General features: G+C 44.2%; 2 protein-coding genes across 4 annotated transcripts; both read left to right on the forward strand.

The window, feature by feature from the left end:
* On the forward strand, window positions 1–11,665 carry TEKT2 (tektin 2). Of its 3 annotated transcripts, XM_082230778.1 has the most exons (11): window positions 1–317; window positions 473–533; window positions 1,914–2,081; window positions 2,600–2,725; window positions 3,404–3,609; window positions 4,901–5,044; window positions 6,719–6,833; window positions 7,939–8,046; window positions 9,068–9,211; window positions 9,685–9,764; window positions 11,175–11,665. In XM_082230778.1, the coding sequence occupies exons 3-11, from the start codon at window positions 1,926–1,928 to the stop codon at window positions 11,386–11,388; spliced, it is 1,293 nt and encodes a 430-aa protein (XP_082086904.1). In that variant the 5' UTR covers window positions 1–317; window positions 473–533; window positions 1,914–1,925; the 3' UTR covers window positions 11,389–11,665. The 3 variants fall into 3 exon arrangements, with proteins under 3 accessions (XP_082086904.1, XP_082086903.1, XP_082086902.1); XM_082230777.1 differs by lacking the exon at window positions 473–533 and having other exon boundaries at window positions 2–317; XM_082230776.1 differs by lacking the exons at window positions 1–317; window positions 473–533 and adding an exon at window positions 1,085–1,259.
* Window positions 11,666–13,918: 2,253 nt separating this feature from the next.
* Window positions 13,919–23,059, forward strand: ADPRS (ADP-ribosylserine hydrolase). Its single transcript, XM_082230779.1, has 7 exons — window positions 13,919–14,134; window positions 14,952–15,083; window positions 16,729–16,825; window positions 18,429–18,636; window positions 20,154–20,341; window positions 20,452–20,552; window positions 21,148–23,059. The coding sequence occupies exons 1-7, from the start codon at window positions 13,948–13,950 to the stop codon at window positions 21,438–21,440; spliced, it is 1,206 nt and encodes a 401-aa protein (XP_082086905.1). The 5' UTR covers window positions 13,919–13,947; the 3' UTR covers window positions 21,441–23,059.
* The last annotated feature ends 1,193 nt before the right edge of the window (window positions 23,060–24,252 follow it).

A 24,252-nucleotide genomic window follows, 5' to 3' on the forward strand; every position in this document is an offset into this window, starting at 1 on the left:
AATCCACTGCTCCTTGTTGTAACCTCTGAGTTGGATGGGCAGGGTGAGAGTAACCCAGCCTGCTCTTCTGTGATCGAATCAGTTTCACCAGCCCTTTGAAGCCTTTTCTTTTTCAGATCTCCAGGTTGCCATGGCTTCCCCCTCCCCCACCCCCTTTGTAAACACTTGCAGGGGGATTCTATCTGATTGGCTTCTGTTGAGAATGGCTGCCTGGCAACAGGCACAAAGCGTGCTTAGCAACCAGGCTGATAACATAGAAGAGCAGTTGTAGGAAGCGGAGGCCGAGAGGAGGACTGCCTGCCTGGAGAAGAGGAGTGGTGAGTTGATGATGGAAGGGTAGAGACAGTTGTTGTTGGGGATCTCTCTTTTTCTTTTTATGCAAGTCAAAATTGTGTTCTGCATCCACTTTGTCAACCTTCTGTTCCACCTCCCGCTTCTGTCTTAAGTAATTTCGTTCAAAATCTTTCCACAGCTTTTCCTACTGAACCTGCAGCTTTACCTACTGGGCAGAGTACCCTCCTTTTCTCCTACCAGTAACAACAATTCATTAGGCTAGCCTGATAAATTTTGGCAAAACCAAATGCTGCCCCCATCACCTCCTCCTCCCTCACAGGCTCTACCAAAACATCTACATGTTGCTGTCTAACAAAGTGTGTGATTTTTTAAGTGAAAAAAATATATTTTTGCAAATAGAACAGGGTGGGAGAAGAAACCTCATCAGCTGCCATTGACATTAACAGGGAGGGATAAGCAGGGTACTAGTAAGCTGTTGCAGAATACACACCAATCTCAGGCAGGAGGAGCAGAAAGCATAGTTCTTTAGAGCAGAGAGAGTTCGGAGAGGTCTTGCTTTTTCTTCATTCTCCCTGGATTTTAATACCCTGGCCCACCTCACCTGAAGCAGCCTATCAACTGTCTTCTGTGACCTGCCCACAGTGGGATAGACCAGAACAAAGCTTTGCAGGTGGGTGGGGCCAGCCACCTGTCAGTCACCTGACATCATAATGACACCAGGTATTTGACACCTGTGAAAGTCACAGTAACCTTCTCTGAATATATGCTATCAGCACCTATCAGCTAGAGTTACAGGAACCCCTTTGAAATCTCTGTGAAGGTGACAATGTACCCCTCTGCAGAAGAAGCAGTTTGGACATAATTTTTGCTGCCCACAATTGGTTCAGATTAGTGTAGAGGTTTTATTGGACGAGGACTGGGGAACTATGGGTTCCAATCCATACTCGGCTCTGGATTGTCATAGGGTAAATGTGGGCTTGGTTTTCTTGCTGTCTTGCTCCAATCTATCTTACAGGGCTGTTGTTAGGAGAAAAGGGATCAGATAACAGAATGTATTCCATCATGAGCAGCATTGAGGAACGGGCAGAAATAAAAATAGAGCATGTGCTAGGCAGCAAAACAAGGAGGGTTATTGACTCAGTGGGTCACAAATTTTACAGCAAGGGTAGAGAGCATGTGGCTCTCCAGATGTTTTACTTCAATTCCCATAACACACTTCTGGCTTTTCCCTTCTAACTCCTATGCGGGTTGTGGGAGGTGATTCTATCCACCCATTTGCCATCTCCCACACAGCCCCTCTTTTGCTCTCCTTAATGGCCCATCACCAAGGCTATCACCTCACTAGGAGGCTAGGCTGACTATTACAAGAGTTAGAAGGCTTGATTATTTTGTTCTAGTATTTTCTATTATTTTATGCAAGCAACTTAGATTTTGTTTATTAAGCAGTCTATAAATTTTGTTAAGTAAAATAAAAGTCACCGTCAACCCCCCCCCAAAAAAATGCTTGTAATTCAGAACAAAAAGTGTAATGAATAGCAGGCTGCTATGTGTTGAGCAAGCATGTTGGCCCCTGAGTCCAGTATCTCTGAATGTGTTGCCTTCATTTTTGTCTTTCCTAGAATGTTGCTCCCATGGCTACTCTGAGTGTGAAGCCCGGCCAGAGGTACACACTTCCAGACTGGCGCACCCACTTTGACCTCATTGCAACCAATGCTGAGCGACAGCGCTTGGCATCCCACCAGATCAGGCAGGAGGGCCGGGTTCTTCGCAATGAAACAAATAACCAGGTGGGGAAGTATTTGAGCTTCTTTTCTGTGTTTCCAAACAAAAACAAACAAACTAAAATGATAATTTGGGGTCCGAAATCTGGAGGTGGTGGTGGGATGGGGCAAGGAGGGTATGGGATCATTGCTGAATAGGCAGAACAGAAATACAAATTCTGAAATTATGAGGAACCAAAATTGGCAGATTGATTCATCCTGAATTGTAACTGAAATTTAATCATTTGAGGGTTTTTATTGTGTGTGTTTTTTTTTGTGTGTGTGTTTTTTTTTTTTTTTGGAGAAGGTAGAGTGAAGGAAGTTTCAGCTTTTCCTCACAAAACCAAGGAAAGGTTGTTCACAAATAATTTCCACACTAGCATGTCTGTGTGAAATGTACATGTCTAAAGAATGGGCCAGGAACTTGTCAAGATAAGGAAGGGCAATCTTGAGCTTAGCCTTCCTTCTTCCTGTAAGAACCATACTGCTGATGCCCTCTCTGAAGGGGGGGGGGGGTTTGAAACCATTGCCTCTCTCCTCTCCAGACAAAATGGGATGAATATGACAACCGCACACGCCTTCTTGAGCGGATCGAAGTCGTCAATCGAGCGAAGGAAACTCTGGACAAATGCCTCACGGACATCGACGCGGAAATCTATGCCTTGACTCAGGTATGTAGTGCAGACTTAACTCATTTATGGTGTTCCTAAACTGAATTTCACCAGGAGATTCTAGGATAGTGTACAGAAGTATGAAAACAATTCACACAACTTATTGTTAGGTGCACCCTAGTCTCTTGGGGTGGGAGGTCTCAGGGGGTCCCAGCACATGCCTTGGATCTGGCTTCGTTGGAATGAAGGTCATTGGAGGCCACTGGCATTTCTGTGGCATGTAAGGATTATTTATGCTTTTATCTGGGCTGAGTGTGCGTGCATGTGCACTTACAGATTCACTGTTAAAAGCTTGTGCATGGAAGACAATCTTACTCGGCTACGAGTGATCACCGAAGAAGAACAAATAATATGAATTGTGCAATGAAGGGCAAAGGTCATGCAACTCAATTTTGGTGTGCTGAGAAAGTGGTTTGGGTGGTTCTGTGCAGTAGATGGCATGTAACCAATGGTTTCTGTGATGCTAAAGATGGAAGGAAATTCAGTGACCTCTTTGAGATGAAAGCTGAGCAACCCAGATTTCATCTCCATGTGTCAGAACGTGCTTGGCCCACCTGCAAAGCATTCCCATTGGAAACCTGATTGGTTAGCAAACCTATGTCACTTGACAAGATGCCCACAGAGGGAGTTGGGAAGGTGAGGTCAACCCCTTATCTTATTTTTGCTTATTCCCTTCAGATGAAGGAGGAGGCAGAGCGTGCCCTGCAGGCTAAGAACTTGCAACTGGATGTGGCCATTGAAAATCTCACTCTGCGGGAAAGTCGCCGAGACATCGATGTGGTGAAGGATCCTGTCGAGGAAGAACTGCACAAAGAGGTGGAGGTGATTGATGCTACTACGAAAGATCTTCAGCAGAAAGTGAGCGAGGCCTTTGAGCAGCTCTGGTGAGTCAAAAGACTTGGTGGTCAAGTACAACGTATTGGTATTGTGTCTGAGGCATCAAACGGAGTTAAGTGCAATGTGGGATGCTGGAGGAGGCGCAAAAAAAACCTTGTCTTAATGGTGCAGAATGACACATAGCCAGCCTTTGGAAGGGAGGCATGAGTGAGGGAAGGGCTTGTAGGGTGCACATTGGGGTGGGGGTTGCGGGGGCGAGGAAGGGAGGGAGGCAGGTGTGGTGGGAAGAGGCAGAGAGTGGCCGTTTCTGGCACCATTTTTTCTAGAAAAAAAGCACTGCATAACAATACTTAGATGTTTGTAGCAACAGTGCATTTCAAATTTCCACCACATTTGAGCATCACACACATTCTTTCAGTAATAATTGCACCAACCTTGTAAGGCATGCCATACTTCATTTATTTACTTACTTTGGCTGCAATCCTAACTCCACTTAACTGAGAGTAAGCCCCATTAAATTCACGTAAGATTTACTTCTGAGTTGGCTTGGTTGGGATTGTGCTGTCAGTTAATATCCTGCCTTTTGAAAAGTCTTCTAGGGTTATATATTATAAAAGCAATACTAAAACAATAGGGGGACACTTTTTAAGAATCACTGAAACAGTATTATCTCTAGTACCCAAAATAATAAATTTACTGGCTGATATTAGAATTTAGCTGGATATTTGACAACTCAGGTTCCCACATTGCAACAGTTTTTCAGTGTACCTTGTAGAACACCTTTTATATCTTGGTCAATTAAAAAAAAAGCAAGCTGAAACGCCATCTAGTATTACATACCCAAGAGAAAGGCCATTGCATTGTTTATAACTTCTTTTATTTGGCAGAGAAAGAAATGGGATAATCAAAGCCCCCCAATTACTTGGGGGCTCATTCCCCATCATATTCAGCTCACTTTTAGCATCTGATTGTCTTGTTTACACAATCCTAGATTTAAAGTGATTTGGGGGGATTGTAATTGCTCTGCAACTATAAATTCCTCTGTTTTTCTCAAAAGAACTAGCAGTGATACAAGGGCTTTGTGTTGTAGGCAAAATATACAGCTACACTTGTATATGGTGTGTGCTGCGTTCAGCATTAATGGCACCATCATGTGATAATATATTCTGCTACAGAGGGGAGACTTTTTTGACTGCCAACAATTTATGGGAGTTTTAATTGCTGATTGTTAAACAAAATGAAAGGGGAATAAATCTGGAGACTTCCACCTGAATATTCTCTTGCATCCCTTCATAGCCTCCCTTTCTCTCCTCCTCCCCCCCCACTTTTAATTCATAGCTTGTTGCAGGAAGCCCGCCAACAGCTGAACTTTGCCCATCGAGGGAAAACGGAAGCCGTGGAGATTGACCGGACCTGTGTTTCCCTCAATATCAACTCTCCAAATATCTCCTATAAAGTCAATCCTACCCGAGTGCCGATTGGGTAAGGTTGTGTCTTACGAAACAACCATCAAAAGGTCTTGAACTCCACCTTCACCTCAGGGCCAGCCCTCCTGTTAGACAGAATGTGGCAACTGAGGTGCCTCTTCCCGAGTGCCCTGGCTGTACCTTTCTGTTGGAGGCCCAGAGCAGGGTGTGGCATGACAGCTGGAGGCCTATGCTAAGCCCTCGTTATGACTCTGCAACTTCTTGAAATTGTCCCTCTCTTACCAAAGAGGCTTTTGTTTTTCTGCCTTTTTCACAGGGTGCTTTATAATTTCCTCACACTTCTGGTAGGTTTGGCATTAGGTCTCATCCTTGTGAGGTAACTGTGGGTTATGGTGGAATGTGTTTTTCTTCCCATTAAACATCTCTTCTGCCCTCCGCAGCCTCCCCAGCTGCTTGGGCCTTCTCCCATGGGCGGAGTTAACATCATGTCTTCCCCTCGGCTTTGATTGAAGTGTAGGAAACTGGTGAAAGTACCGTATTTTTCGCTCCATAAGACAACACTTTTTTCCTCCTAAAAAGTAAGGGGGAATGTGTGTGCGTCTTATGGAGCGAATGCAGGCTGCACAGCTATCGCTGAAGTCAGCAGAGCAAGAGCTGCACAGCGCCTCTTGTTCTGCTGGCTTCCCAGCGAAGCAGGATGAGGGGCGGAAGGGAGCCCTTACGGAGCCCCTTCCATTCCTCCTCCTGCTTCGCTGAAGAGGCACTACGCAGCTAATGCTGAAGCCACCACAGCAAGCTCTTCTGGCTTCAGCTATAGTTGCGCAGCTTGCTCTGGTTTTTCAGGAAGGTGGGAAAATGGACGGAGGGCAGTCTGTCAGTCCCTTCTCCCACCTCCCAGAAAAGCCAGCAAGAGCCACTCTATCTTTAAAGAGCCACGCCGAGCGAGCGTGTCTGCGGCTCTTGCTGGCTTTTCTTGTTTTCCTTCTCTAAAAACTAGGTGCATCTTATGGTCGGGTGCGTATTATAGAGTGAAAAATACGGCAGTTACCAAGCACCTGCAATCAACGTGTTCACCAATATTGTTTAAAAAGTGCTTCCTTTTGTCCTCTTTAAAACTACCTTTAATCTTTCTGTAATGATTTCCTTAAAAGTAAAGTCTTGGTTTTTAAAACAAGCAACGCCCGGGAGGGGCAGCAGCTTTACCTTCTGTTCTTAGAGGAAAGCCCAGCCAAGGGCTTCATGAGGTTTTCAGGAAGGACAGATATGCAGGTGTGTGTGTGCGGGGGGGGGGGGCTGTGCTGCCGAGTGCAGACTGCCTGAGAGAAGATTTGTATAATGAACGGAAGGGCACTCAGCCACACAAACAGCAACTTGCCCACCTCAGAATTAAGGGAAGTACGTCAAAACCCCATGTGTTTCACTGAATTTTCTATCCCCTTTGGTATTCCCCCCAATGCTATTTCTTTCCTCATTAATTGATGGAGAATGGTCAGAAAAAAAATGCAGAAGAAATATTTGGCACACTGCGAGCTTAGTGTGCTTTTATTAAGTGCACTGCATGGGTGGGTGAGTGAGTTAAACTTTATTTATACAGTATGCTCTTTTCTGACCATTGGCTTTCAAAGCTGCAGACATACAGTTTAAAAACATGCAAGGCAATACAGGGAGAAAGTGTGTGTGAAAAATTGATTCTAACAACCAGGCCATCTTTTCCTTCTGCCTGTTGTAGAACTCTCACTCCAGAGGAATGGGATCAGATCACTCAATACAACAAGGATCGAGCAGAGGCAGAAATGAAAGCAGCCTCAGATCTGCGAGAAGCCATGGCCCTCACCATTGCCCAGGTAAACCACATGGCTTCCTATTGGCTCCTAGGAAGGCTCTTGATGGAGAAGATACATTACTGTATGTTATACAGCCTTTGCCAGCCTGGTGCTTTGTAGGTATTTTGGACTGCAACTCCCATCGGTCCTAAGAAGTACCACACCTCCCACCTGATGGGAGTTACAGTATAGTCCAAAGCATTTCGAGGGCTTCAGGTTGGCAAAGGCTGTGAGTAGATCCATAATTAAGGTGACTTGTTTTCAAAGTAATCTACTGAATGTCTGATCTGGATCTGCTGGAAGATCTTTTAGTGGTTTGCATTGATTGGCAAACCTTTCTGGTGCCTAATGATTTATCAATGGCAGCAACTAGATGGATCCCTGCAGCCTAAAATTATACTGTTGAAATGAAGGAACTTTTTTGCTCAGGATCACCAACCTTTACTGGATGTAGCAGAAGCAAGGAGGAAAGGCTGTTTAATTAAAGGCTGATTATTCCAACAGCCTTGTTAGCTCAAAGGCAATTGCCTGTGCCATGGAACAACCCCCTCCCCCTCCTCTCTCACTCATCCCCTTCCCCAAATCTGCTCCAGAGGGTTGGGGAAACCCTGGAACGGATGTGGGGAGCTCGTGGGGGGAAGCAGGAGGGAAAGTTCCACTGTGCAAGTAGTAGTCCTTGTGCTAATGCAACAACTTTGCTGGATGCAACTTGGGATTTTGTTTTTTGTTTTTTGAGAATTAAAAGTGGTTTGAAAGAGGAGTTGTTGTTTGTGGCATATACACTTGTTCAACTTTTTTTCCTTTCCAAAACCCGTTGTGCCCATCTACATTTCAAAATCCTGTAAAATCTGTTTGGCCAACAGCCAAGCCACTATACATCATTGCAAAGTGATGGCTCTCTCAATCTATGTGCAATTATTAAACTATGATATGATAGTGGCCTAACTTTTTATATGTGTTTCCATAGGCGTAGCCAGGATTTTTGTTATTAGGGGCCAGGCCTTTCATTGGGAGGGGGGCAGAACCTCAGTTAGCTATGTATTTTTATTGCCTTTTATTAATTTAGGGGGGCAGCTGCCCCTCCCTGTCCCTCTCTGGCTATGCCCATGTGTGTTTCCTATTCTAGACTGAGAACGAACTAGAAGCTCAGCGCGTGGCCACAGAATTTGCCTTCCGGAAGAGGCTCCATGAAGTGGAGCAAGCCCTTGATGAGCTGAGGTGGCAAGAGAAGAATGTAAGTCTTTGGCTGGCATTGGAGACCTGCCCTGCACAATTTTTTTTATTTTTAAATGACACATATAGAATATCTGTTCTGAGTGCAGAGTCTCCTTCGGATTATGCTAAGGCTCTTCCACAATTCAGAGTGTTATCATCTGCAGTCTTGGAGGGGATATCTCCTTTTTTTCCAGTGCCTGAAGGAGGGGTAGGGAGCCTTTTTTCATGCCCTACTTCAGACCCTTCAACATTTCTCTGATGAAAATAGGGACATCCTATTTCATCATCATCATTTTATTATTTATACCCTGCCCATCTGACAGGGTTGCCCCAGCCACTCTAGGCAGCTTCCAACATTCATAAAAACATGTTAAAACATTAAACATTAAAAAAAACTTCTCTATACAGGGCTGTCTTCAGATGGTTCTTTACTAGCTGCTTCTGTAAGTCGCTCACTGTGACACTTTGTTGCTAAATGCCTTTTTTTTTTTAGGGCCCAAAACTTTCCCAAATTTGTCTGTGACACATTTTCTCTTTAAAATAGTATTCCATTCCATTCCATTCCATCTCATCCCATTTCATTTAGTTTCTGACCGCTTCTGCAGGTCCCCTTTTGGAAGGCAGCCTTGAGAACCGCAATCATTGCCACATTCACTTTCATACTTGGGTCACACCCACTTTGCCATGCGGCCGTCAGAGAGCTGGCTATGTTTCAGTGTGGCCCTTTCCCCGAGAAAGATGAGCCATAGCTAAGTTGAGCAGGACAGCTTACTCTATTGTATTAACCCTTTCATGCATTAATTAGATTTAAGTATTTTGTTTGTTTGTTTGTTTGTTGATTGAATTACTATACCACCCTATACCTGGAGGTCTCAGGGCAGTTATCCCACAACCTGGAGATGCTGCTGGGGACTGAACCTGGGACTTCCTGCACGCAAAGCTCTGCCATTGCATGTGCTCCTCCTGTATGGCCCACCTCACAGACAGAGGTGGCAACCAATTCTAAGCCTCTCTCCCCATGGTGTCTTTGCTTTTTTCAGACCCTAGAAGAAATTGCTGAAATGGAAGAGGACATCAGGCGCCTGGAGGACGACATCCGGGCAAAGGTGGTGAATTTGAAACTGGCTCATACCCGTCTGGAAACCCGGACTTACCGCTCCAACACAGAGCTTTGCCGTGACCAGGTACAGCAAACCTCTAGCTCTGTAAGCTTAGAATTGTGGGCAGACAGGAGTCACAGCTGGCCTTGTGCACCAGAGGCAAGGCAAGGCAGAGAGAAGGCATGAAGGACATTTTAAAGGCTGCTTGCAGAAGGCTTTAACTGCTCCACCCCACTGCTTGTTCACGGGTGTGTGTGTGTGTGTTATTCCTTTTGCTACTGTGTAATGTATTTTTGTGTTTTTATAATGTAAACTGCTTGTTATCCTCAGTTGAAGGGTGGTATAGAAATACTACTACTGCTACTACTACTATTACTATTACTATTACTAATAGTGGTAGCCTTGCAGCTTCTTGGGCTTCTTTGTAGAAGCCAGACCATAACAGTAATATTAGGGGGAGCTGACAGTTTAACCCAGGAGTAATCAACTTTTCTTGGCTAAGCTACCATTTGTGACGTATTGAAGCTTGACGTCCCTCTCTTGTCCTTGGCTTTCAGGCTCAGCATGGATTGACAGATGAGGTGCATCAGCTGGAAGGCACCATTGCTTGTCTGAATCAGAAGCTGGCACAGTTACAGTATGTACCTCCCTAAAAACAAAAACAAAATTCAACAGAGAAAAGGAATAGGCTGTTTTTAAGTAAGCATCAGTTGCAAGTTGTGGCCTTGGGTCAGCATATGCTGCCTAGGTTGCAGAAGGCCATGGCTGTTCACTTAGATATATGAGTGAAAACAGAACATGGGAAGCTGACTTTATACAGGCTAGGAGCATAATCTCCAAATCTTTTGTGATGCAGCACCAATGTGCCTTTCACACTACAGCATTATATCAAAGGCTGGTAATAGTGGGCTCTGTGCATGATCTTTAGGTGATAGATGCAAGATGGCATCTCCTGGATTCCAGTGCCTGGGATGACTTGCTAATATCTGGTCCCAGTAGGAAGTCCACAGTAATAAATTCAAGACTTAGCATATATTTTATAATACATAAGCTTAGAAGTCAGACACGTTTCCCCCGCAGTCTGTTCTTTTGCACCAGGGGTGGCTAATCTGTTGCCCTCCAAATGTTCTGGAACTCTAGCTCCCATCAGCTCCAGCCAGCATATCCAGTGGCTGGGGATGATGGAAACTGCACTCCAAGAGCTTTTGCCTGGCTGGACCATTGCTCCTGAACTCTCATAATGTCTCTTGGTTGGTTGGATAGATGGAGTACGTAGTAACTAGCCTACCATAATACAAAGGCAAAATTTACATTTGTGGCTCCCTCACATTTGCTTCTCATCCCATCCGCTACTCTCGCATGTGGCCCTTGGAAGGTTGCTCAGAAGGGAATGTGGCCCTTAGGCTGAAAACAGTTCCTTACATGATTTACAGGGAGGCCCTGCCATGGGGAGAGAGATCCTTGTTTCTCCAAGATAATCTGCCATCATAAGCATAACTTGTACCCAGTGCCGGATTTATGTATAAGCTAAACAAGCTATAGCTTGGGGCCCCACTCTCTTGGGGGCCCCCAAAAAATTTAAAGGAAAAAAAACCTGGATGTAAATTTCCAAAATATAAGATAAAAACAAATAAAATAAAACCTACATACAGCAACAGTGTTTTGTGTTGTGTAGGCTCCTATGATGTAAGTAATGGGCCTCGCCTGCTAGCCTGCTCCCTAAAATCACTGGTTTGCTCATTTCTATATATAGGGTGCCTACATTCAACACAAAAATTTTGTTGTTGACAAAGAACAGCTGGACATATAAAGGGCCCCATTACCTTCAGTAGTTTAGGGCCTCATCAAGCCTAAATCCGGCCCTGCTTATACCTGATAGAAAAATGATTAATGAGACCCTTGCAATGGAAAATCAGTGTTGCCCCACCCCCAGTGCCATAGCTGAAATTCAGTTACCACCAACCACACCAAAGGATAAGGACTTGCTTTGATTTAAAGGCAAATGGAGGCAACCTCCTGCTCAACTTACCTTGGCTTCTTTCCTCAGGGATGCTCTGGATGCTCTGTACAAACACCTGGACCGTATCCAGGCAAACATCGTCTACAAATTGAACTCCCTGACGCTGGATAACAAGTGCATGGATGTCAGGCGGAAGCTGACAATCCCTGCTGAAAAATTTGTGCCTGAGGTGGACACCTTCAACCGAACCACCAATCGCACTCTTTCACCCCTCAAGTGCCGACAGCTGGAACTGGCTTAGAATAATGGCATGAGATGTATAATCCCTTGAGTAATACTGAAGAAGGAATTGGCTTGGGGAGTGACAGTCCCTGCCCCCCGCCCAGTGACTTGCTTCCATGCCAAGCACAGATGACATCTGTCTCATGTTAAGAGTGACATGACTTTCCTTCTCCCTTTTGACCCATTTCTGTTCTCAAAGGTTGTATAAAGCTTCCCCTTGTTTACAGTTTTGGTATTCCAAGGAAGTGTGATAACCAATAAATCTGTCCCCAGCGACAGTATTTCTGACACATCAAGTACTTTCATGCTTTGATTTTTGCATCTCTTTAAATTTGGTGGGGAACCCAAGTTCTATGTTTTAAATCAGGCATAGGCAAACTCAGCCCTTCAGATGTTTTGGGACTACAACTCCCATCAACCTTAGCTAACAGGACTAGTGGTCAGGGATGATGGGAATTGTAGTCTCAAAACATCTGGAGGGCTGAGTTTGCCTATGCCTGGTTTAAATACAACAGATATATAAAAATTAATAATTCCAGACCAACGCAGGGCCTTTATGTTAGCCCGACCGAATGTTTCCCCCTCAGCTGTTGTCAAGGGCAGATATTTAAACATCCCCAGAAATGATAAGATATTGTGGATGTTCTTTGAATATGCCAGACACTGTAGGTAAAAGGTAAAGAGACCCCTGACTATTAGGTCCAGTCACGGATGACTCTGGGGTTGCGGCGCTCATCTTGCTTTATTGGCTGATGCAGCCTGTGTACAGCTTCCAGGTCATGTGGCCAGCATGACTAAGCCGCTTCTGGCGAACCAGAGCAGCGTACGGAAAGGCCGTTACCTTCCCATCAGAGCAGTACCTATTTATTTACTTGCACTTTGACATGCTTTTGAACTGTTAGGTAGGCAGGAGCAGGGACTGAGCAATGGGAGCACACCCCATCACGGGGATTCAAACCACCGACCTTCTGATCGGCAAGTCCTAGGCTCTGTGGTTTAAGACATTGTGGATGTTCTTTGAATGTGCCGGACACTATAGAACATATCCTTTTCTACTAACCAGCTATGCAAACACGTGCTATCCCCTTTTTTGGGTAGTGTAACATCATGGCAAAATGAAAATACCGGATTCTGTCAGACATTAACCTGGAAGTAACTGCAAGGGTGGCTGAGTTTTAGTGGGAAGAAATCCCAATGAAAATCCTCCTCATTATATATTTCACATGGCTGTTTATTTGTATATATTTTAAATTTTTATATATGGTTGTTTTATAATGGCCTATATTTGTAACGCGTAATAAAGGTTTGGCGAAGTACATTAGGGGAATCTCAAGCCAGGGATCAAATGCAGTGCTCAAGGCAACTGTGTGGCCCTTGAAACTCTCCCATGACCACACTCCTGACTGACACATGATGTGTAAAATGTTTTGGCATAGCTGTAACTCAATAATGCACCTTGCTTGTTAGGACTGAGGACAGCAAGGCATGTGTGAGTGTATGTAGAAACTAGCCTCTATAAAGGCAAAAGACTCCAAATGGTGCACTTTCTTGCTTCTTGTGGGATAATTAATTTGCACACACACAAAAAGGGTTCTTATCCTGCACATGTGCAAATATCACTTTTCTAATCACAGGAAGTCTGATAAGAAAATTGACAGAAAAATGACAAATGGGAAGTGTAAGATAACCACTAGCTGGTTGTATCACTTCGGTGTGAATGTATCCGGATGAATGCTCAATAAACATCTCATCTGGAATCTCCCATACAGAACACAATTTACTGGGAAATAAGTACAATATTTTGGTAAGGCTTGCGCAGGATAACTTCCTTGGAACTGTGCCGGCTACAGGTCAAATCTAATTGTCTTTCTCTCATAAATGGCACCTAAAATCTGCTACCTGGCTTCGCAGGGAGCCAAGAAGTGAAATTACATTTGGAGCCTGTGTCTGGGCACAACATGCTTAAGACTCTGGCCAAGTTGTTAACTCCAGAGGTAGCACTGCTCTGAGGGAGCTGGTGACCTAATGCATCAGTGATGTGAGATGCCAATATAGATTTTTAAAAACCCCTTTTCCTATTAAAGTAGCTGACCCCCCCCCCCAAGGTCATGTAAAACACCTGTAGGGTTGTAGCTCCAGGGCACGCCCTTCTTAGTATACAAAGCTATTCCACGGTGGAATTTCGCTACTCCAGAAAGAGAGTTGTTTTTATTTCATTTAGAGTAAGAGGAGTTCTTCTTCTTCTTCTTCTGTATGCTGTGCTGTAACAATGCTAGGCTTGCCCAGGCATTTTTAAATGGGGTTTTTAGATTTGCCTGCGGTCTATTCTATTGTTCAGATCTCTTCCGTCTTTTCTTTCGTTTTGTTGCTATGCTCTACACCGCCCCGTTCTCTGCCTGAACAAAGGGCGGCTGAGGGAAAAACTCAACGAGACACAAAATGCTGTTTTTCCACAAGGGCATCGGGACGGCGAAAGCGGCGGCCACCTCCTCCCGTCGGCGGCTAAGGCGGGTCCATTGCAGCCGCGGCACGTGGCCGCCGGGCGCCGCTCTTCCCGCCTCGAACGAAAGGAGCCAAGATGGCGGCGGCGGCGGCGGGGAGCGGTGGGGCCGCCGCGGCTTCCGTGCTGAGCCGAAGCCGGTTCCGAGGCTGCCTGCTCGGAGCGCTGCTGGGCGACTGCTTGGGCGGCGGCTTCGAAGCTTTCGAGACGGTCAACTTGGCGGAGCTGCTGCGCTTCGTGCGCTCGCTTCAGCCGCCCGAGAAAGGTAAAAAGAGGAGGGGCTGAGGAGGCTCGGCCGCCTCCGGAGTCAGCTGGGCCGCTTTTACCTCAGCAGATGGTGACCCTCAGGGGTGAGGGAGGCGGCCCTTCCTTTTCGGGGTGTGGAGGGGGGAGGGAGACCCCCCCAATTTATTTGGGGCAAGCGACCCTTCCCCGCCGCCCCACATACAGTTATTCCCGAGGGGTCGGGGCGGCTCACGCCTCGGTGTGTAGTCGGGGCTGTGACATTTTCCCCACGGTAAACGGTGGGCAGTCACGAGAGGAAGACTTCGTGCCGTGGGATTATCAGCCCTTCCTTGCCAAGCTCCCCTTGCGAGGGTCGGCCTCCAGAGGCCGCAAATTCAACTTGCGCAGCTGAAGCTGGCTTTTTGGAGGTCTTTGCTCAACAAGCCCGCTTTCTCGAGAGCGTCGGGTTTTTTTTGTTCTGCAGTAAGGGGAAGGCAAACGAATGATTTGACCCCACGACGCCTAGCCTCCTCCCAAGACAAATCGGAGTGAATCCTCATTAAGTAGGGTTCCCTGCGTCGTCAAAATCAGCAAACAGGTTGGGTGGGAAGCACCCAAGGTAACAGAAGATGCTGTATATATGAGAGAGATAGAGACAGACCTTGGAAAGTCAAGCCTGAGGGTGCAGAGGACGAAAAGTGAATTTATTTCTGATGGAAACTTTGAAAGAAATGGCTTCCTGGCTCTGTGTATGGTCACTGTACAGATTCGGGTCATAGAATCCAAAGGGTGATGAACAACACTCGGGTGCTTTTATTTTGGTTATTTTATTTTGGTTATTTTTAATGCCTTGTCAGAACGGCCGGCCCAAGACAGGTTGGCACCTGAGACGAACCACAAAACATCCTCCCCAGCCAGGCAAGAAGGAGAGTGTGAAGATTTGCACCAGGAACAATGGGGTTATACGGATCCACATAGGGAAGATTTGGGTGAGTAAAGATCTACATCGGGGACAACGTGGAGTGGCGGGGAATCAAAGCAGCCTTCACTGCTGGTTGAGGTGGGAATCAAAGGCAAGGGGAGAGCCCCACTCTGAATCATGCCAGGTGGGTGCAGACCCCAGGAGACCCCAGAGGCAGCCCTTGCCATTTCCTCCAGAGGGATGGGAGGATGCAAGCCACATCGCTTGGTCACCCGGATGTACAGATGGCATTGGGGAGAGCAGCCACTGTGGAAGCAGTGTTAGAAACTCAGATATATACAGTGGTACCTCTGGATACGCATGCCTCCGGTTGCGTATCCTTCAGGATGCGAACGCGGCAAACCCGGAAGTATTTTTCTGGTTTCGCCCTATGCGCATGTGCAGAAGCGGTCCCTCCAGTTGCGAAAACCTCAGGATCCGACCGGAGCTCTGGAACGGATCCTGTCTGCAACCGGAGGTACCACTGTACACTAATCTCCACACGACACCTTAAGCATAGGTTGCAGTTGCCACAACAGAATGTCTAGGTTCCATTTCCCCCATGAGATTTATTAATAATAATAATAATAATAATAATAATAATAATAATAATAATTTCATTTCTATACCACTTTGTATTTTAAAGAAAAAAGCTCAAAGTAGTTTATAACACATTAAAACATCAAATAAAACGATCCAGAATAAAACAAATTCAAGCTTTAATGAAAATATTTCCAATCACAATAATATGTGACATTTTGTTATCCCCATTTATTTACCTACTTAATTTATATAGCTGCCCCATAGCAGAAGTACTCTAGGAAGCCGGTGTGGTGTTGGGGTTACAGTGTCATCCTGGAACCTGGAAGATCAGGGTTCAAATCCCCACTCAGTCATGAAGCTCACTGGGTGACCTTGGGCCAGTCACAGCCACTTAATCTACCTCACAGGGTCATTGTAGGGATTAACTGAACCATGTACTCCTTGGAGAAAAAGGTGAAATAAAAATGCAATAAATAAGTTCTTCATCTTATCTTCTTAAGAAAGCTGGAGGGGCCAGCTATATGGAATGTCATTTGCTAACCTGGCATCCAGAGATCTCCATGTGGTTGCAATTGGACCTGTGCTAGTTGCAAAATGCACCTGGCCCCTTGGGAATTTTTAACCCTCTGGTGGCAGCAGCAGGTGATGTGTTCCTTGGATGCTGGATCTGCTGCCCCTGTGGATCCTGCCACCCAACGTGGTCACCTCACCTTGCCTCATGAGTGGGCCGGCCCTGCTTGACAGCTGCTCTGAGCATTCTTTTTATAGTGAAAGGGATATAAATTGTTTTAAAAATGCTTTCTTCTTATGCTTGAAGAGTAAGATCCCACAAGAGTCTTTATTGACTGAGGGCGGTATCAAGTAGTTCCATTAGTGCAGGAACCTTTGGCTGTGGAACAAAACATGTCCTTCCTTTCTCTGAAACCCCCTTAAATTTATTTTGGGTTTTCCCTAGCAAATTTGAGGAGTGCATGAGGTGAGGAGAGGAGAGGAGGAAGTTCCACTGTGCAAATGGAAATCCTTGCACTAATGGAACTACAGTGGTACCTCTGGATGCGAACGGGCACACATCCACGTGCTTTCTAGTCTATCCATCGTATGCTGACATTTCTGCACTTCCTACCTTGTAGGAATCCACTTCTACAGCGATGACACAGCTATGACTCACTCGATAGTGAGGTCACTACTAGCCAAGCAGGACTTTGATGAAGTGGATATGGCAAAGCGGTAAGGAGGGTGCTGTAGTTACAAGATATCTTGAAGAGTAGGTGTGGAAAATCTCTCTCAGCTTGAGATTCTGGACAGGTGCAACCAGTCACAGTTCGCAGTAATGGGCTGGATGGACTGGTGGGTTTGACAAAGAAATCATTGAAATGGACGCTGTCCTTTTTTATTTTGATGATTATTCATTCCTTTCTGTATCCTAAAACACTTCTCAACTGCTTCCGTGGGAGTGGGAACTTGCACGTTCACATTGTTTTTTGAAATTTTAAAAAGACAAGGCAATGATCCTGTGCAGATTTACTCAGAAGTAAAATCTACCCTGTTCATTGGGACTTAGCTCTCAGTATATGAGTGCAACTTAAGGCATCTTTGTGTAGAGTTTCCTGCATGCTTATCCAACCATACCAGTTTTTAACAAAAATGAAATGTCCTGAAGCCTTTTTGTGTGGCGTGGTGGGAAAAGGGGGGAGAGTTTATGTAAGCATTTCTCTTCCCAGGTTTTGAGGAATTTCTCAGTCCTCCTTTCTTGTGTTAGGCAAGGAAAAGAAAAGCTTCCCAGAGTTTCCTTTATTCTTATCTGATTGTTACCACTACAGAGATGTACATGTTTGGCAACGTTTAGGGAGCTTCTTTGCATGTATTTCCTAAACACACAGGGACAGCCCCTAAGATACTGTTGAAGAGGGCTTGAGAAGAATCTACGCCCTGTGTGAAACAGAGTTGCGAACTTTAACTTGACTAAGTAGCATGATCAGTTAATTCACTCACTTTGCCACTGCCGGGCAATCAGGCACTGTACTTATTGTTCACCTATTGACACCTGTAGAAGACCTTCCTTTTCCAACAAGCCTTTTAAGTGGAAATTTTTATCCCATTCCCCCAGTGATTGGCATTGGGACCTGTGCTTTTTAACTTGTTCCTATAGGATCTAAAGTTAGGAGAGAGCAGTGCGGTAGTCAGGTTTGCTGAAAGAGGAGTAGACCAATTACCGTATTTTTCGCTCTATAACACGCACCCAACCATAACACGCACATAGTTTTTAGAGGAGGAAAATCCGTAGGCATGCCACCCATAAGCATTCCCTCCATAACACGCACAGACATTTCCCCTTACTTTCTAGGAGGAAAAAAAGTGAGTGTTATGGTGCAAAAAATACGGTAATTTGTGGAGGCAAGGGCTATCAGTGGCTATTAGCCATGATGTCTGTGCTCTGCCTTTCCAGTAGGAGGCAGCAATACTTCCAAATGCCAGTTGCTGGAAACCATAGGAGGGGAGTGTGCTCTTGTGTTCATATTTTGCTCCCTGGTTTCCCACAGACATCTGGTTGGCCACTGTGAGAATCGATTGCTCTTCTTATGTTCTTATGTAGTCCTATCCTCATTGGCCTAGAAATTGCATTTATATGTGTTTTCTTATTGGTTTTCTTATTGGTAAATTGCTTTGGGATGTTTCATGGGAAGCAATTTATAAATGAAATAAAGATATCCTCCAAATTCAACCTGCTAACTGGACCAACTAGGTACTATTCTTTTTTCATATTAGCAGCTGTCCAGTGATAGCTCACAGAATGTAAGTGGAGTTGCATTTTAACATAGTCTCCCTGCAGGTTTGCTGAAGAATACAAGAAAGACCCTGACCGGACCTATGGCGCCAGTGTGATTACTGTATTCAAGAAACTTCTCCGCCCAAAATGCAGAGATGTGTTTGAGCCAGCGAGACAGCAGTTTAACGGGAAAGGCTCCTATGGGAATGGTGGTGCCATGAGAGTAGCAGGCATTTCACTAGCTTACTCTAACGTTCAAGATGTAAAGAAGGTTTGTTGATTTCTTATACGTAACCTGCTGAAATAATGCTGACTACATAACAATAAAAGTGCATCACAAACAGTGTCCTAGGCTGGATGGACATATCTGTGTGTATGGAATGCTGTCTCCAGTGAGACCCACCAAGTGCTGGCATTAACATCTTTCCAGTGCCACGTTGACATGTATGATGGTTACTGCTGTTTCTGGGTGTGCATGTTTTTGTTGTTGTTTTTTGTGTGTATTCCTTTATTAAACTGGATGGCACTTTTTACTTGTGCATGTAACTTGCATATTAGGTGACAGATAAATAAATAATATGTTGGTTTAATTAGCCGAAATATGCAATAGTCTCATATCTGCATGGGCCAATGTTTTTGTAATATTTGTAATATCTGTAAGGAGCGATCCAACAATATCATCCCCCATAATCTCTCCAATGCGGCCATTTGCTGGTTGCCGTGCATATGGGATGTCAGATAAGAGTTACAGGATTTGGTCCTGCACATTGTGGTGCCAATATCTTAGGAAGTTGCTGCAGTTGTGCCTACTGTTATAGTAGTGTTGGTGGGAGCTCTCAGGGACTTGCAAGTGAACGGTGTGTGTGTAACAGTTCCCCTCACGTGTACTGTGCGGTCATGACATTGAGAAGAGTCATGTTGCAACATGCAAAAAGTCTTAGGCAGGGTGGTAGCAGCATAGGACTAAGGAGCAGTATCAGAACAGGTTGAAGAGAATTCCTTTTGTGTTGTGATATCAGAGAAGTTTAGAAAAGTTCATTCAGGATTTTTATAATTTGTTGCCAGAAGCCGTGGTGATGGCCACTTATTTATATGGCTTGTAAAAAATGACGAAGCAGATTCAAGGAAAGTAAGTCCACTAATAACTACCACCAGATTCAAGGAAAGTAAGTCCACTAATAACTACCACCAGATTCAGAGACAAAATTCCTCTGAATAAGGAGTTGCTGAGGAACAACAAGGGTGGGGGTAGTGCTTTCATGTACTGCTGGTGGGCTTTCTGAAAGCATTGGTTCAGCCACTGTGGAGACAGGCTAAGAACATAAGAGCCATGCTGCATCTGGCTAAAGGGCCATTTAGTCCAGCATCATTCCTGTCCTCATAGTGGTCCTTAAGGAAAGCCCATAAGCAGGACCTGAGCAGAACATTTCTAACTTGTTCCCCAGCAACTGGTATTCAGAGGCATACTGCTTAATAGCTAGAAGCCACTGACAGCTTTATCCTCCATGAGTTTGTCTAATCTGTTCTGAATTTTCTCACATTCAGCTTCAGATAGTGGCCTGGTCTAGCAGGTTTGCCTTACCTTCTTAGGTTCAACTGCATATGTTGATACTGTGGGTAATTCAGAAAGGCAAGGAAGTCCTTAGACTGCTTTGTCACTGCTTCCTACAACATTTGTTGCCAGCATCTGTCAGAGAAGATGCTAGGCAGGTAAGACACGCACCCTGTTGGTTTAAGACATGCACCCTTCTTTAGGCTTAATTTTTACAATGTCTTCTGCTTTTGCAGTTTGCCAAATTGAGTGCTGAATTGACCCACTCCAATTCCTTGGGCTATAATGGAGCCATACTGCAGGCTTTGGCAGTTCACTACGCTCTACAGAGTGTAGAGCTGAATCGGGAGAAGTTCGTGGAGCAGCTGATAGGCCACATGGAGGAAGTGGAAGCAGATGACAAGTCTGTTGCGGATGCACGAATGTAAGTAATAGCCATCTGAGGGCAGGCTTACATTTATACTTGGATGTAACACAAGGGGGCAGCATACCCCCCCTTGAAGCACATGCCTCAACCCAGTCTCTCATCTCCAGGCTGGGCTATGAGGAGTTGCCATATTCAAAGCGTCTAAAGAAGATCAAAGAATTTTTGGAGCAGAGCACCGTGTCAAAATCAGATGTGGTGTCAGAATTAGGTATGTACAATATTGAGCACAAGGCACGGAATCCCATTTTGTGACCAGAAAACAGTAAAACACTAATCTGTAGAATTGTAAAATTCAAGCATGTGGTTTATTTAAATCATCAGCATTGGGGAGGAACTAGATAGAATAGTAAAATAATTGCTCAATAATGTGTGAGAGAGTAGATGAGTTGTGGGAGGTTTAAGACAAATTATCTTCACACAGTGCTTACTTGGCTGTTGGAAATTTTCATAGGATGTTATGAAAGTTGTGGTATAAATAGCTTAAACACATACATACACATGAGTTTTTAATGGTTAGGTCTTTTGGGAACTACCTGCTGATAGGCAGAAATGCAACTTCAGCATTCAGAGTAGCCACAATTCCAAGTATCTGATCTTGGAGGTGCACACTAGGATGTGTTTATAGCCAGCATAACATGCTTGTGGATTTATGTGAGGCATAATGGCCATGTATATAACGGTATGGGTACACACACATACACGTTTCTATAGTAATCACTTTGTACTGAATATAATGAGAGTTTATGGTGGAAGGCTAGATGCATGTGCTGTTGCTTGCTAAAGGGAATTAATTCTTTTGTCAGGCAATGACATTGCAGCCCTGCGCTCTGTCCCCACTGCTATCTATTCCTTTCTGCGCTGCATGGAGTCTCACCCAGATATCCCTGAGGACTTCAACAGTCTGCAACGGACCATTGTCTACTGCATCTCATTGGGTGGGGATACAGACACCATTGCTACAATGGCTGGGGCAATTGCTGGGGCATATTATGGGGAAGAGCAGGTGCCCCAAAGCTGGAAGTATAGCTGTGAATCTTTTGAGGAGACAGAGAAGTTGGCTGACAGCTTGTATGAACTCTACTGCCAGCGGATTTGAGCCATGGAAAAAGGAACCCTGTACCTCGTCATCAGAACTGTGTTTCTGTTTCATCTTCCAAAGAAGAACTCGTTTGCAATGTGGGGCTTCTTTTCCCTCATGGGAAACATGTCTAGGATATTTTGTGTGGCAGATAAAGGTTCCGCTTGTAACCAATTGCTCAAAGTGCCAGTTGCTTTCTGCTGCATACATATCTTGCTCCTCTTACAGTCTCTGATTTTTAGACTTTTATTATTAAATCTCAGTTGGAGTCAAATCTCTCTCAGTTCACTATGCCCAAGTGTTGGGAACCCTTGTACTGAGCTCTGCTAGGAGCAAGGTAAGGATTTGTAAGCGCTGCTTTCCGTCCATTGTTATGGTGCAAATTCATCAAACGGTAGCTACAGAAATTGCTTTTGGGTTTCCTGTGTGGTTGCAAAAGCCAGAGGACGAAAGACTGGACTTTCTTGTCTTGTAACTGAGTAATCTTGGAGTACTTGAAATCTGGAGATTTTACATATGTCTTTGATAACCAGGAATGTGTGTTACCAGTAGTAAATTTAAAATCAAGTAAAATTACACTGCTGCCCTCAATAGAAAACAAAAGGCCAAATGGATGATGCATCCTCCTAAGTTTGAAGGGGAGCAGGTGCCACATTTCTGTCCACCCAGCATGCCTGTCTGGACTCTAGTGCCACCAGATGTCCACATCGGGGACTATCATTTGTGCAAATGTGCCAAATCCAGATCACATGACCCAAATGAAATTCAGGAATTGACTGTGTAGTTTAGGTCTACTGACACTGAACTTTGTTGGTGTTAGAAGTAGTACAATGCCCCCAAGGAAAATGGCTCAGGATATCCTCCTACCTGGTTTGAATTCTATTTGTTTTTAAGAAACAAATATTCAAATTAGAGTTTGTTAGAATTTAAAGTCTAACCAAAAGCACTGTTGGTGTCAATGTTTGTGGCACTGCCACCTTTCTCGTGAGGCCTCCCTGTGCATACAGTGGCCTCTGGGTCAGTCCTTAGCTGTCCTGGTCAGCTTGAAAACCTGTTTTTCACAGTGGTGATCGAAGAACAGGCTTGCTCTAAAGACGAGGAGTTGAAAATATAATAATTACTATTATTATTTATTGAATTTGCTAGTCGCTTTAGATTGCCCAAGGCAACCCAAAGTGACTTACAAGCAACCCAAAGTGACTTACAAACAAACAATATTTACATTGGCATGATTTTTGCAGGCAGTAATGTGAAATGCAAATCTTTTTGTAAAATAAGATTTATTGATGTTGGGTCAATACAATCAAGTACTGTAGTTTCAGTTCAAAAGTGAAGACCAGTTTTTGATCACAAAACAAGAGTGCATTTTAAAACCAAATTTACTATGAAACAGTGCATGTAACATAAGTATTTACAAAACTAAAAATTCGCTATATACTAGGTTAGCAATGAAGATACTAGAGGCAAACTTCTTTTCTTTAAAAGAGAGAGAATTTGTATATAAAAATGCATATTGTAATGCACAGTTCAAAGTAGTTTCCAAACCTGATCTTTCTGCTGACTGAAACCTAATTCCCACATGCTCTCCAACAAAAAAACCCCAAACTTTGTCACAGACAATATCTGGCATTGCATTTTTTTTTAAAAAAAGCTAACTCATGACTTGCGAATCAGCCTCTTCATCCCACACTTCATTTCCTATGTGTAATAACAGCCTCTATATTAAGAAGTTTAAAAAGTTGTATAAATGCAGAAGGGTTATGCCCTGTATGAGAGAAGAGAAGAGTGAGGCTGCAGAACTGCACCCATGAAACAGAACAATTTAGTTTGGAGATAAATGTGCTTTTTGTCATTGTGTTTTCTGTCTTACCAGCCAGATCACAAATGTTGAATCTCCAAAGGAGCTGAAAAAAGAGGTTATCTCTGTGTTAGAACACAGTATAAATAAATTGTGTACCAACACACCCAGGAGCAATTCTGGGGTTTATGTGATTCTCTGCTGCTGTTAGAGTACTTATCCACCACACTTTCAATCTCTGCCAATCTGACTTTTAAATAGTAGCACATTTTCTTAGATCTGATGGTGTTAAAAATGGAAGCTTAATATTCTACTTCACAGGAAAATAGACTTAAATTTAGAGCACCAGTCTCTTGGAAGCCTTCTTCCAATATTAGGCACGTAGAAAATGTGTGCACTTGGCTTCTTCAGTTTTAGCCTGTGGTGACCCAATGTGAAACCAAAGATGTTATTGCAAGCAGAGTGTGCCTTTGGCATTCTTGTCCTCCCCAGGAATTTAGAAAACATCAGATGGAATCAGAAATCTTGGGCCTATTCTTTTGCTTGTGTCTAAATCATACAAGTTTAAGTTAAATGAAGGAAAGAAGAAGAGGCAGTTGGCAGCTCAACTGAAATAGCAGGTGACCTAAATTTCAATTCTCCAGCATCCATCTATCAGTGTTAGTTATTTTTACAAACCAAAATGTGATGATTTTTTTCTCTCTCAACTGTCGCCCTAGAATACTTGTTCACAAATTTAAAGTTCACTGCATTTTAATGTTTAAATACCTTTATCTACATTAAACCTGGGAAATTGAACTAAGCCACCCTCGCTGTATTGGTGGCATCCTGGACACTTGAAAAGAAGCTCTTTGAACTATGAACTGGATTAATGCCATCTATTTTCTTCATAAGAGGCCTAAACAGTAAGAGGCTCTTGCTTATTTTTATGTGGTATCACCAAAACAGCATATTATTTCTCCAAGACGAGAGAGCTCACTCTTCAGCAATTTAAGGGTATGCGTTACCACTTCTGAAAGCACTGTACACATG

The sequence above is a fragment of the Podarcis vaucheri genome (assembly GCF_965113315.1).
Source record: "Podarcis vaucheri genome assembly, chromosome: 7".
Classification (NCBI taxonomy): Eukaryota; Metazoa; Chordata; class Lepidosauria; order Squamata; family Lacertidae; genus Podarcis; species Podarcis vaucheri.

What these genes read in the sequence shown, in the direction of transcription:
- ADPRS (XM_082230779.1), top strand. Translation starts at nt 13,948, where the DNA reads ATGGCGGCGGCGGCGGCGGGGAGCGGTGGGGCCGCCGCGGCTTCCGTG. An exon ending in GAAGTGGATATGGCAAAGCG is followed by an intron (nt 16,826 to 18,428) that starts GTAAGGAGGGTG and finishes GTCTCCCTGCAG; the next exon opens with GTTTGCTGAAGAATACAAGA. An exon ending in TCTGTTGCGGATGCACGAAT is followed by an intron (nt 20,342 to 20,451) that starts GTAAGTAATAGC and finishes TCTCATCTCCAG; the next exon opens with GCTGGGCTATGAGGAGTTGC.
- TEKT2 (XM_082230776.1), top strand. Translation starts at nt 1,221, where the DNA reads ATGGGTTCCAATCCATACTCGGCTCTGGATTGTCATAGG. An exon ending in AAATCTATGCCTTGACTCAG is followed by an intron (nt 2,726 to 3,403) that starts GTATGTAGTGCA and finishes TATTCCCTTCAG; the next exon opens with ATGAAGGAGGAGGCAGAGCG. An exon ending in TGAGGTGGCAAGAGAAGAAT is followed by an intron (nt 8,047 to 9,067) that starts GTAAGTCTTTGG and finishes TGCTTTTTTCAG; the next exon opens with ACCCTAGAAGAAATTGCTGA.